The sequence below is a fragment of the Mandrillus leucophaeus genome, unplaced genomic scaffold (assembly GCF_000951045.1).
Source record: "Mandrillus leucophaeus isolate KB7577 unplaced genomic scaffold, Mleu.le_1.0 Scaffold125, whole genome shotgun sequence".
Classification (NCBI taxonomy): Eukaryota; Metazoa; Chordata; class Mammalia; order Primates; family Cercopithecidae; genus Mandrillus; species Mandrillus leucophaeus.
In genome coordinates, this window is record NW_012100876.1 from 2,236,522 (window position 1) to 2,249,739 (window position 13,218).

Consider the following 13,218-nt stretch of genomic DNA (forward strand, 5'->3'; position numbering starts at 1 on the left):
ACAAGCAGGGCTGTGACAATCCGTGGAGGGGGCAGCAGGGAGGGGAGCTGGAGTTCAGAGCCGCAGCTCTAAGCTGGAGTAGGCTGCTGTGCAGAAAGCCTGGAGGGTCTGCCAGGCCTCAGCTCTTTGCTCAATCTGGGCTGGAGGTTGGGGAGTGTCCTAGGACTGCAGCTGACTACTCAGCCTCCCTTGTCCCCTCCTCCTTCCCCACTTCAGCCCCAAACTGGCCTTGGTAACTGACCTACCCCACCTGTTTCCACTGCCCCAAAGGCCACAAGCCCAGGTCACTAGGGCAGGATCCACAGGCCCTCAACTATGGCTAGAGAGGAAGCTCGCTGGGAGCTTCTAGGGAGGCTGAGCCCTACTCAACTACAGCTGGACATGCCTGGGTACTGGCCTGCCAGGCACTCAGTCTGATTATGGGGGATGGGTGGAGGTAGGAGGTAGGAGAGCTGTGCTGCTTGCCTGGCCCCAAGCCCCCGGGGTGCCCCACTGGGACTCTGTCGGCCCCTGCTCTGTGCCCTCCAGGCTTCAGGGCAGGTCGGGCTGAGGGTGCCCCACTTCTCCTCCCACTCACTTCTCTGGTCAGGGTCTCACCATCTCAGAAGAACTGATGGGCACCCGGGCTATGCTGGGGCCCTGTAACCGCTCTGGGGTCACTGACCAGGGCCGCCACCCTGCAGCTCCTCAGGAGACCCTGGTCATGCTGCCTTCCTGGCTGCCCACCCACCCCATGGTCAGGTAAACCCACCACAGCACTGGCAGGGCTGGCCTCTCATCCCTAGCACCCTATGTAGGGGGCCAGGGCTCTGCTGCTTGCAAAGCTCTGTGATTTGAATCTTGCAGCAGCCCCGTGTGAGTTACAGGCATAACCCCAAAGGCAAGAGCAGACAGGCGGGGAGCTTCCGATGTGAGCACCACACGAAGCTCTGCGTGCCCATCAGCTCATTCCCTCCTCACAGCACCTGGTGAGGGAGGCGAGGGCAATGACAGCCATCACTCCACCTCACAGACCCAGAGACTGAGGCTCAGAGAGGCTGCATGACCTGCCTGAGCTGCTTGTGAGTGGCGGAGCTGGGCCATAAGCCTTGGGCTGCCTGACTCCAAGCCTCTGTGCCCCGCCCCTCATCTTCTCAGCGTTCTCTTGTCACAGAGAGCCCCTGTGCGCAGACAGTGGGGCTCAGGCTCCCAGAGGCCACCATGGTCACATAGCTCATAAGTGGCAGAGCCAGGGCTCCACCTGCTTTCCCTGATGAGGAAGCCCCGGCTAGCTGCCTCTCCTCGATAGAGCACGATCTGGGGGCAGGGTGGGGCCCGTTTGTGTGGATTCTCTGTGGCAGAGTCGGGGGCATCCACAGAGCGCAGGAAGGGTGGACTGGGCTTTGGGAATGGGGCCCGCTCCCTCGGGGGCCTGCTGTCCCTGGAGGGGTCTCTACCTGTATATTCAGGAAAGCAGATGGTGAGCGGGGATTTCTTGATCTTCTCTTCAAATATGTCCTTCTTGTTAAGAAACAGGATGATGGACGTGTCTGTGAACCATTTGTTGTTGCAGATGCTGTCAAAAAGCTTCAGGGATTCGTGCATGCGGTTCTGCAACAGAGTGGAGGGGCGAGTGAGGGGCGGCAGCATCCAAAGCCCTGACCCACCACGGCCAATGACACAGCGGGACAAGCAAAGGGAAGGTCCACCAATGTGGCTGGACGCACCACCGGGACAGAGACCACCAGGATGGAGACGGGAAGATCCACAAGGACAGACAGGACGTGGTCCTGTTTCATTCCACACGCAGGCAGGGCGGGGCGGAGCAGGGCCGGGCAGGGTTGGGGGATGCTGTCCCCTTCCAAAGAGAGCTGGCCCCAGGTGGGGGCAGTGAGGTCACTGGAGAGGTTCCAGCTCATGGAGAGGACATGCACCATGCACGTACAGGGCAGGGGCCGCAACCACCACCGAACGCATCTGCGCGGAACCCCGCTCATGCAGATTTCTCTACCAGGGTCTCATTCGGTTTCGACAGCAAGGCTGGAAGGGTGCACGCATTCAGTTGGGAAACATTAACCGAGGACTAAGAGATCCTCGAATTAATCCCGAGTTGGAAGCAGACACCAGGGGGATAGCGTCTCAGGGGTGAGCTTGCTGTGGCCTTGGTGTGGTTGGTGGTTTCGTTGGTGGGCTGGGGCTGGGGAGGCTCTGGGAGAACTGGTTGTTGGGGCTGGTTTCTCAGTAGAGGGGCCAGAGGAACCCCAAGATGAAACACAGCAAAACAGATTAAAACAGAGAAGAAGATAAAAACCCAACAGGAGAAAGAGAGAAAAATACTGAAAAATTGGTTCAACCAGTCTCAGGGCCAGGGCACCCGGCCAGTTCCTGCAGAGAGCTCTGTGCAGGCTCACAGGGGCCATGGCCATCCTGGGCCTGTGGACCACAGGGCAAGAGATGCAGGATGGGTAGGAGGCGCCCAGGCCAAGTGGCTGGAGAGGAGTGCGGGCGCAGGGGCAGGCTGGGCAGTTGTCACAGCAAAGTCACCCAGCGGCGCCCTGAGAACCTGCTGCTTTCAACTCTTAGCTGATGGATTCGGTCGGAGGGAGGTGCTTCATACCTTCCGGGCTTGGAGGGTCTCTCAGAACTGGTTTTGGCCTTGGTTTGGCAAGATAAGGCCCTGCAGGCGGTGGCGGCGACTGTGGTAGTGGAGAAGTTGTGGCAGCCGCAGGCCCGGCTGGGTGGTGCTGAGAGCAGGTACGAGGCCAGGACCAGGCTCTCGGGCTCCCGGGATGCAGTGGACACGGCGGCTGGAGGGCCAGTGGCAGCCACCAGCCCCAGGGCTCTCCTGGCCTGGCTCCAGGAGCTGCTTCCAGACACCTCTGTCGCGGGCTGTCACCCCAGCTGTCACCCCAGGCCAGAGAGGGACGCGCAGTGTTGACTAGAGGATGGCTGAGGACCAAAGCCTGAGTCCCTGGGGCCTGGCTTTTGCCTTTCTGAGGCAGACAGAGCTCCCACATCCTAGAACCTGATCTCTAGCCATGGCGTCTGAATGTAGTAGCCGCAGGAGCTATTCACTGAGTGATGATTCCTGCGTACAGGCACGTTTACAGCTTTTAGCCCAGTGGTCCTCATGTGGCCTGTGAGGCCATTCTACCATCGTCACCATTTACAGAGGAGGAGGTGCAGGCCTGGGCAGGGTGGGGTGGTTGCCCATGATCACAGAGGTGGCAGGGGCGACGCTAGACCCTGGACCAGATCTGTCTGACTCCCAAGTTGCCACCTCTGCACGCGTCCCCAGCACACGGCGACGACTGCTGAGTTCTACAGCAGCAGTATTCTTGCTGCCACCACGGTAATGAGCTGCCTTTGTGGCTGCTGTCAGGTTGCAAAGTCATCCCCATTCCCTGCACGAGTTGCTACTCTTCCCCGGGCTGTGAAGGGTGGCCAGCTTTGGGGAAGGAAGGACACAGGAAGAGCCTGCCTGTGACCTTGGCTCCATGTGCTTTGGCTTCTCCAAGGTCCTCTGCTCCAGCCCTTGTGTGGAAGGGTGGGGGAAACGGGGAAAAAGGAAGGTGAGAGAAGGTGGAGAAGACTGGAGGGCAAGTGCTCCAGGCAACAAGGCCCACAGGCTGGAAGGTCACCCAGTGCCAGGCCCAGCACCAGGCTCATGCTCACTGGGGAGCCGTGGGCTGCAGAGCTTGGGGCCTGTGGCTGCTAGGCCCACCCAGACATCCCTTTGTTTCCATCTTCCAGAGGTGAGTGAGAGCCCAGCCTCATGGCCGGTGGGCCTGGGACTTGGGTTGAAGCCATCCACAGGCCTGGCAGGGCAAGTCCAGGGAGAGGCTGGATTCCAGGGGGAAGGGCCCTCCTGGCTTCCTGCCTCCAGCTCCTTTGCTGTCTTTGAAACCATGGTGGACACAGGGAAAAAAGATGAGCCAAGTGGAGCTCAGACCCCAGGAGTTGGAGCAGTGGCCCCAATGGCATAGAGCCCAGCAGTGGGGAGTGGGAAATGTTTGGGCAGTCACTGTGCGGGCGCGTGGTTAGGAGGCTGACCTGGGCTTTGGGTGACCAGTGAGTCTGGGTCCAAGCATGGCCCAGGAAGTGCATCCACCCTTGCCCCACTCAGCATCAAGACTTGGCTGGTGACTGACATCACTGCCTGCAGATGCCATTGAGAACAATTACAGCAGAAACCCAAGTCAGGGGTACAGGTGGGCCTGAAATAGGAAGAGCCAGGCGGGTGAGCCTGTACACGGAACGGGTCCAGACTACCCACACCACCAGCCCAAAGCCCCATCACTCTGCGTAAGCCCCTCAGGGCGGCGGCTCCTCCTCCCTATAGCACTGTGCCTGGTAGCCCACACCCCAAAGCTCATCCCATCCTCGCAAAGCCCAGTGGACCAGTTGGGCCAGAAATGATGAGGAAACAGACCCAGAGAGAAGATAGGCCTCACTCAAGGCCCAGCATGACAACAAGCTCCACCTCCAACCTCAAACCCTCGGTGCCAGCCCGCAGAGGCGTGGGGTGGGGTCTGCACGTGTTCCAGACAGAAGGAGATGACAGACGCCAGGCTGTGACCCCACAGCCTGTGGGCCCCACTGTCAGGAGTGTTGGGGCTTATCTCCAGTGACCCTGTGGGCCATGCTTGGTGCCTGGCGGGCTGCAGCCCAGAAGGGGACCATGAAGTAGACCCTCAGGCTCAGGGCAATCACCAGTCACCGCACAACCACCAGCTTGGCACTGCTGTCCCAGAAACAGCTCCAGAGCGCTGCACGTGGATCACCCATCCCACTGCCGACAGCCCCCAACAGGCAGGTACTATTATTATCCCCCTTTTATGGAAAACAGTAACTGAGCCGGAAAGGTGCTGCCTAATTCAGCAGCAAGCCAGTGAGTAGCAGAGCCAGGACTAGGCCCAGAGGAAAGCTGCACTCTCCCAGGGGAATGTCCCCTCGCTGAGGCCCCAGGTTGAATGTGAATCTGGCATTTGGCAAAGGAGCCCAGAGCCATGACTGTCACTCACCAGCATGTCCCATCCCCATTGCCCTTCCTGGCCCATCAGCCCCACACACTGCTCCCCAGCACCCCCAGCCCCACGCAACTCTGCTGCAGCATCCTGGGCCCTCCCCACCTCTTCCTCAGCATCCCCGGCCCCACACTGCTTCAGCAGCATCTGAGGCCAGTGCCCCAGGGATGGCTGTCGGGCTAAGACTGCTATTTCTGTTGCATGTACATTCTTGCTTGGCTGCCTCCTGGTTTTTTAGGGTTTGCTTAATTTTGCTCTGGCCTGATGGCCTCTGTGACTCCACCAAGTTACGGAAGAGGCACATTCTGCATGGCTATGTGTGATCAGGTTGCACACACAGGTTCTGTCACACTGGCATCATAAGGCACTTGCCTTGGCAATACAAAATTGGTGGAGAGAGCCGGCACGGCCCACCCATGATGGAAACCTCTAACCATGACAGCTGGCTGGACCCCAGAGCCACTGTGGGCACCCGAGGCCCAGTGCTCACAGGGCTCGCCTGTCCTGCGGCTGTCTCCTCAGTGCTGCCCCCTGCCCGGGGGGCCCAGGCCGCTTACCGTGGTTTCGTCTTCGTGGAGCACCTGGTCATAGCCGCTGAGCGCGACACAGAAAATGATGGCCGTGACGTCCTCGAAGCAATGGATCCACTTCTTGCGTTCAGATCGCTGGCCTCCGACGTCAAACAGCCTGTAGGAGGCAGGGAGTTGGTAGGCGCAGGGTCCAGGCAGGTGAGGGCTGCCTGGGGATCAAGCTGTGAGCATGCTGAGAGGCAGAGGATGGGGGCCACGGTGCTCAGAGCCTCACTAGAAGCCCTTACTAGAAGACCTCGTTACTCCAGGTGCTGACAGACAGCTGGATCACTGTCATCCCCAGGCACTGCCCCCGAGTCTGTCCTGGGACTGGCTGTGCTCACATATCACGACTCAAAGACCTGCCCTTGCATCTGAGGTATTTTACTAAGGGGGCGCACCTGAGCCACCCCCAGGAAGGACTCTGAGAGTCCTCCTTTCAGAAGCACCCTCCCCTCAGTCTATTCCTTCCTGGGTTTGCTCTGGACAAACTCCAAACCAGCGTTGGGGGGAAGCAGGCAGGAGATGTCACCTGTTATGTGGATGGCAGAGTGAGCCACCCATGGGCTTAGGACATGCCCAAGCTGGTGAGAGTCCAGCTGTGGTGGAGCTGGGTCTGGCTGTGGACAAAGCTGGCGCTCTCACCTCTGCCCAGTACGGCCCCTTTCTGGCAGATCAGAGCCTGGCCTCTTCCCCCTCTCAGACTCTACTCCCGAGGGGGCACAAAAACTCTGGGATAGATTGTGGGCAGGTGGGACTTACGTCCTGAAAGTAAAAGGTCAATCTCCCACCCCAATCCCCAGAGCGAGAAGCCCTGCAGCCTCCTAGATCTGGGACGCCTGCTGACACACAGCCTGCCAGAGGGGGACAGGGAAGGATCCCTGGTCCCACCGCACACAACAGAGCGACTGCAGGCAGAGATTAAGAGTGGGCTCGGAGCAAGGAATGGGTCTGGTTCTCATTCTATCACTGGCTCCCCTAGATCCCACCTGCCCATCTGTAATGCAGGGGCGTGGGCGGATGGCCTCTGTGGCCCCTCCAGAATGCTATTCTTAGACCCTGCCTTGCTGGGCCAGGTTGAGCTGAGATCCCCATCCTGTGCTCCCATTGGAGGAGCAGGAGAGACCAAGGAGCCTGGGAAGGCAAGGGAGGCCCCTCAGGCCTGCTCTGACCAAGGTTTTGCTTCCCAGATCCGTGAAGGCCTAGGGGTTCCTGGGCCCAGAGCCTCCGCCCCTCAGTCTGAACAGGAGTAGGCGGGAGCTGGGGACATGGGAAGCAGGGAATATTAGAATTCAGCTCTCCCTGCAGGGGGTCCCTGCCCTCCCCTTCTCTGCTGGCCTCTGTTCCCTGCAGGATGGAGCAAGGGCTCCCAGGCCTCCGTGCATGCAGGTTACTGCAGGTGGGGACACAGCACTGCAGCAGGACCCGGGGAACCACTTCACCCATCAGGCCCCTGCTCTGAGGCCCAGAGACCCTGGGTTCTAGCTACGCTCCGTGCCTGAGGAAAGTTCTGCTCTTGTTAGGCCTCAGCTTCCCACATGCACCAGGAGAAGGTGGGTCCGCTCGCTCTGCTCCTTCCAGCTCTGGGGTGACGTGGGTCCTCAGGGTCTCACAGTGGCAGCCTGGGCTTACCCAGCCCCACTCTCGGCCCCTCCCCATAAGGCGATCTTGGAGGCGCCCCCTGGTAGCCCACCTCCTCCTCCTCCTCAGAAGTCACCTCAGGGACGGGCTGCCCTCCTTGTCCAAACCCTCCCTCCTCCTCACAGCCCCACTCTGGGAATCTTCTCCAAGGAAGCCTCCCTGCGCACCGCAGCCCCTAAACTCGGCCGAAACACAGGCAGGTTCCTCTGGTATCCAGCTGCCTGCCCCAACCTGTGGGGTCCCTGGGGCAGGATGATGTTTGGGCGCTGCCAACGAAATGCGCTGAGAGCCTGGGCATGTCCCCTCTTAGCCCTCACCAGGGCCTGGGGGCCTCCCTGGGCCTCACCTGAAGTGGAGGTTCTTGAATGTGAAGTGCGTTTCTACGATGCCAGTGGTTTTGACCCTGGTTCGGAGGATGTCCTGCTCGGTGGGCTGGTAGTCGGCAGCCCCAATCCGATCCAGGCTGTCCAGGTAGCTGAGGACAGCAACAAACAGGGGACCATGGACCAAACGCCTGAACATTGTTCAGGACTGGCCAGGCCACCCACCATCAGAGTCCAGTCTCAGTCAGGGCCCCTCCAGGTCACTGTGGAAACGATATCACCTCCATCCCAGGCCACAGGGAGTGGGGGCGTCTGAGGAAGAGGGTCTTAGGGTCTTGGCCTCACACTCTCATTCATAGCCAAAAGGGCTACGCACGCAGCTCCTGGGACACTTAAACAAGGTCAACCTTTTATATGAGACTACGATGTTTATAATAATACTGTTTTGTCATTTCTTCATTTAAAAAATAATAACGGCCAACAGATAGGTTCTATTCTTTCCATGTGTAACCGTGTTTCATACGTAATTTGCGAGTTAAATGTACTAAAACTGGGGCTCATCGAAGGTAAGTACTTCGCCTGAGGCCATGACCCAGACCCTTGGCCCCAGAGGCCATACTTTTATTACTCTCTGGGGCTTCGGAGGCCCCCGAGCAGCTCCCTGCTGAGCAGCTCCCTGCCTTCTCCACACTTCCTTCTCACTTACCAAGGGGTCTGTGTGCCCCTTCCAATTTGACGCTCTTGGAGGCTCAGGGTGACACAGTCATACAGCGGCTGGGCCTCCCTGGGACCCAGTCTTTGGAATCAGGGCTCTCTATCCCTGCTACCTCTTGCTGTGGGAACAGACCAGGCCTTTGCACGTCACCTGCCCAGGCCTCAGGCCAAGCACTCAGAGGATGCTGCCTGCAAGGGCTTTGGGGTTCATTATGGGTTAAGTTTGAATCTAAAGCCAGGTAGGATCTGGGAAACCAGGAAGTAGGGAGCTGCGCCAGGCCTGAAGGAAGACTCAGTGATCCATGGAGCCTGCCAGGCCACCCATCCCAGCTGCCAGGGTGAACCACAAGCAGCCCACAGGGAGGAGCCCCGAGTGTCTGAACCACAGCACGATGTGGGGTCCCACGCTGCATCTGCTCCAGGACCTGCTAGGGGCCAGCTTGCTGGCTGGACCCGCAGTCACCACTGCATGAGAGATGGGTATGCTGACCAGCTCATGAACGTCCACAGGGCTGGGAAGGGCAGATGCCGTCACCAGCTAGGGTGTTCACTGATAGAACCCAGTGACAATCCTTGTGAGAATGCCGCTAAGAAAAGAAAACAAAAGGGTGGATTCCAAGGCTCAGGGAGGTAAGCTTGAAGTCACATTGAGAGAAAATGAACTTGGCAGCTGGGCGTGGTGGCTCACGCCTGTAATCCCAGCACTTTGGGAGGCCGAGGTGGGTGAATCATGAGGTCAGGATTTCGAGACCATTCTTGCCAACATGGTGAAACCCCGTTTCTACTAAAAATACAAAAATTAGCTGGGCGCCTGTAATCCTAGCTACTCAGGAGGCTGAGGCAGGAGAATCGCTTCAACCCAGGAGGCGGAGGGTGCAGTGAGCTGAGATCGTGCCACTGCATTCCAGTCTGGGTGACAGAGCAAGACTCTGTCTCGGAAAAAAAAAGAAAATAGAAAAAAAAAGAAAAATGAACTTGGCTGGGATTCCAGTCCAGTTCTGACTGGCTCCAGACCCCATGCTCTTAAATTGGACTCTATTAGCATTTTAAAAATCCAGAAAAAAAAATTTAAACAGGACTCCCGGTCTCCTCTCCTGAGCCTGACTGCCCTCCATGGAAGGGCACAATGTGGGGATGAGGGTGAGGGAGCCAAGGCTGCAGAGCAGACCTGTACGTGCCCCTAGCCCCACAGCCTCCTCGCCAACCAGTGGTATCTGGGCAGGCTCTGGTCTCAGCCAGAAGGAGCCCCTCCCAAGCCTCTGTGCCTGCCCTGCCCTGGCGCCCATGACCTCTGCTTCCAAGCTGTGAGGACGTCCCCCGCATCTGCAGCTGGACACCAGCCTGGAAGTGTCTGGTCCTGCTCTTCCTTTCCCAGCCAGGGCAAACCATCTTTAGACGGGCAACCTGGCCCTGTGGCCTCTCTGTGCTGGCCGAGCCTCATGCAAGGAGACGGCTGTGGGCGGGGGGTGAGGTGTGGGAGAACTGCTTAGCAACCCAGTCGGGAAGGCTGACTGCGCACCTGCTGCCCATCCCACCTACCCACTGTTCTGGGAGCTGGGGATGGGGCAGTCAACACAGCCCCACCTTCCCAGGGCCTGCGTTCCGGGGGAGTGTACACACGTGTGTGAGGTGATAAACAGGAGAGTCAGAGATACAGTACATCGGGAGGTAGTGTCAGAGAACGAATCAGCTATTAGTGACAGGGGAGGCCTGCTGGGGGCTGCTATTTGATGCAGGGTAGTTGGGGAAGGCGTCTGGACAGGGGAGACTGAGGGGAATGAGGAAGCAAGTGGGCCTCGAGTGGCCCGGTGGAAAAACTGGCAGGTGGGGCGGCAGGAAGCACGCGTGGAAGGGCCAGGTGGTGGGTGAGGCTGGGAAAGGTGGTGGAGGTGAGGGTGGCCAGAGTCCAGCTGGGGCAAGCAGGCCCTTGAGGTCATTGTCAGAGCTTGGGCTTTTACTGAGTGAGACGGGAGCCCCTCGAGGGTTCTGGCCAGAAGCATGTTGACAACGGCTCTGCTGCTGTCAAGAGAGCAGGTCAGCGGGTGGGGCCTGCAGAGCTGCTGTCATCACCAGATGGCACTGGCACAATGCGGGTGGTTGTGGAGGGTGTGAGTGGTCAGAATCTGATGTACCTGCCAGAGGAGCTGCATCTGCTGGTGGCCTGAGTGGGTGATACAGGAGGATGAGCAGAGGTAGAGATACCTCCAAGTGGTGGAATGAGACACATGTAGAGGGAGGGAGGAGCACACAGAGCAGGTTCTATGGGAAGGATGGGAGCCAGGGGTCCCACGGGCTCATGTTAACTTGAGACTCATTTGATGTTCAAACAGACACTGAGTAGGCAGAAGTCAGGAGGGCTGGGCTGGCGATATGAATTCGAGAGTTGTCCCAGTGTACAAGGTGTTTAGAACGAGACAGGAGAAGGTCACCAGGTACCAGTCCTCGACAGGAGGTGCTTCTGGGATGGAGCTTGGGGATGGGATACAGCAGCCCCCAGCAGACCTCCCCTGCCACCAACTGCCTGGGTGGGTGGGCAGGAGGCATCGAGGGAGTCTGGAAAGGGCTGCCCGAGAGGAGGAGGGTGCTGGGAGTGAAAGGAGGTCCCAGGTACTGGGGGACTGAACCCTGAGCCCTGAGTGGGAGGAGGCTCATGGAGCAGCCCCCAGGATAGGACTGGGCTATGAGCCATCTCAGCAGGCGGAGGAGCAAGAGCCCGATAGGAGTAGGGTCAAGAGAGAAGGCGAGGAGAAGAAACTTCGGATGCCAGCGTGGACAATGCAGTGGGGAACTGGATTTGAGGAAACCCAGTGCCAACCAGGCCCCAGAGTACCTTTCATAGCCCCTGGATGGATGTGCCCAGGGTTTCTGGGACCCGCCTCTAGGTGGTTATCCGGAGGGGAGAGTCAGCCTGCTCAGAGAGGCTGGGGGGCATGAAGAGCCTGCTCAGGAGCCTGTGCCCTGGTCCCTCCCCTGTGAAGGGCTGGGCAGAGAGGTGCCTTGGTGGTTGGGGCATTAGGGTGTCAGTGGCACCCCCTGGAAGCACGTGCTGTGGCAGCCCTGTGAGGCCTCCCTCTCCTTTCCAGCACAACAAACCTACTCTGATCTGCTTTCTATACTGGGCCCAAGACTTTGTCAGAAGCTGAGGTCTAACTGCTAAGACAGGAAACGTGCCAGGCCCTTCCGGCCCTGAGCACCTGTGTGTCCCCTGCCTTTCCTGCCCTCTCCCAGAGAGGAGACACAGAAGGCCCAGCCATGGTGACAGAAGATAATAGTAACATCATCAACCTGGGAAGTGGAAAATTTGAAAGAAGGCAGAGACGAGGCTGCAGGGAGGAGAATTTCCTCAGCTTACTTGGTGGGGAGTTGACAAATACTGACTCAAGTTTCTTATTTAAAGTTATAAAGGTAAGCACCGGAAGAACTAAAAATAATCCTGTAACTAGCAAAAAGCCGGAGGTGAAGGTGGAGAGCGGTGGAAGGAAGGAAGGTGAGCTGAGCTCCCTTGATTCCAGAGTGGGTGGCCGTAAATACTATTTTGAGTCGGAGGATCAAGTTTTTCTGGATGCCACTGGGACAAATAAATGGAAGTGGGTAAAAGTGGGAGGGGCAGGGCTGGTGAGGGGAGTAGGAAGAAGATTGCTTCTCATTTTATATGCCTCTGCATTTGTTTAAAATTTTTTTTTTTTTGGTAATGGATTCATGTTATAGTTAGTGAAATGGGTAAAAATGTAAGTGGAGAGCAGGATTTGGTGAGCCACTAGAAGGCAGATTTGGGCCAGCTGGCCCTAAAGGCCCCTGAGGGTCTTGCTGACTCTTGGGCCTCCTGCAGGGACAGGGAGCGGGAGAAGGGAGGAGGGCAGCTGAAAGTCACTCTCTCCTGCCTGGCTCTGGTCTGTGATTTGAGCATACGGAATGGTGGACACTGAGCTTCTGGGCTCACTGCCCTGACCCCCAGGGTGTCCCTGGGAGCTCATCAGGCCCAGGGACCTAGGTAGTCATCACCTGGAACTCACAGGACTTTGGCATTTGCCCTGTGGTCAATCTAGGTGTGCAGAAATGGGAAGCCGCTCCTGGCCTTGCTCAAGCCCCTAGTCTGTTGGCTGCCATGTGGCCTGTGGAAATGTCCAGGAGTGAACATTGGCCTCAGCCATTGTCTGTTGGCACTGCGTAGATCCGGGTTTCTTAATCTTGGCACTATGGATGTCTGGGGCCATGCAACTCTTTGTTGTGGGGGCCATCCTGCACACTGTGGGATGTTTAACTGCATCTCTGGCCTCTACCTGCTAGATGCTGGGAGCACCACTCTAGCTGCCGCGAGCACCACTTTAGCTGCCGGGAGAACCACTCTAGCTGCAGCCATCAAAAATGTCCCCAGATGTTGCTGAATGTCCCCTGGAGGCAAAATGGCCCCAGCTGAGAAGACCTGGTGAAAATGGCTGGACTGGATCATGTCAGAGTCTTCCCAGCCAGTGGGGTAAAGCGCAGAGGCTCCTTGCAGAAAGTCCCCACTGAATGTATGGGTACCAGATTGCAATTGCAAAAGTGGGGTGTGTTTCCCAAAAGCCAAGGGGGCAATCCCAGTGCCTCCATGACAGAAGACATGTCCCTGACCAACACTGACCATCCCCGGGCTCTGGAGCCTCCAATCTAGCGCCAAGGGCACGGAAGCAGTAAGGATTTCCTTGGAGATGCCTAGAGTGATAAAGCTGCAGCCAATGGACCTGTGACCTGCGTTCATGGGAAGAGCCGGGAGCACCTTCTAACCAGCTCCAGCTTTTACCATTTCCCACTTCTCCATCTTCTCTTCTCTCCTCTTCTTTCTCCCTCTGTCCCCTTCCTTTCCTCCTTCCACCCTCCTGCCCTCCTGTCATCTCCCTTATTTAGTTATAACAGAGTATTAAAGTATACATTTATTATATTAATTAGACTTACATATTCCTTATTTATTTATTTATTTATTTATTT

General features: G+C 57.8%; 1 protein-coding gene across 2 annotated transcripts in view; it reads right to left on the reverse strand.

Annotated features, from left to right (window-relative positions):
- GNAO1 (guanine nucleotide binding protein (G protein), alpha activating activity polypeptide O) overlaps positions 1 to 13,218 on the reverse strand; it is a 166,592-nt gene that overhangs the window by 14,914 nt on the left and 138,460 nt on the right. Inside the window, exons 5-7 of one of the 2 annotated variants that reach the window (XM_011971908.1) lie at positions 7,563 to 7,691; positions 5,564 to 5,693; positions 1,437 to 1,590 (exon numbers count right to left, since the gene is read on the reverse strand). In XM_011971908.1, the coding sequence (XP_011827298.1) occupies positions 1,437 to 1,590; positions 5,564 to 5,693; positions 7,563 to 7,691 (413 nt within the window). The remainder of the gene's footprint in view (positions 1 to 1,436; positions 1,591 to 5,563; positions 5,694 to 7,562; positions 7,692 to 13,218) is intronic. The other variant, XM_011971907.1, reaches the window with a different exon arrangement.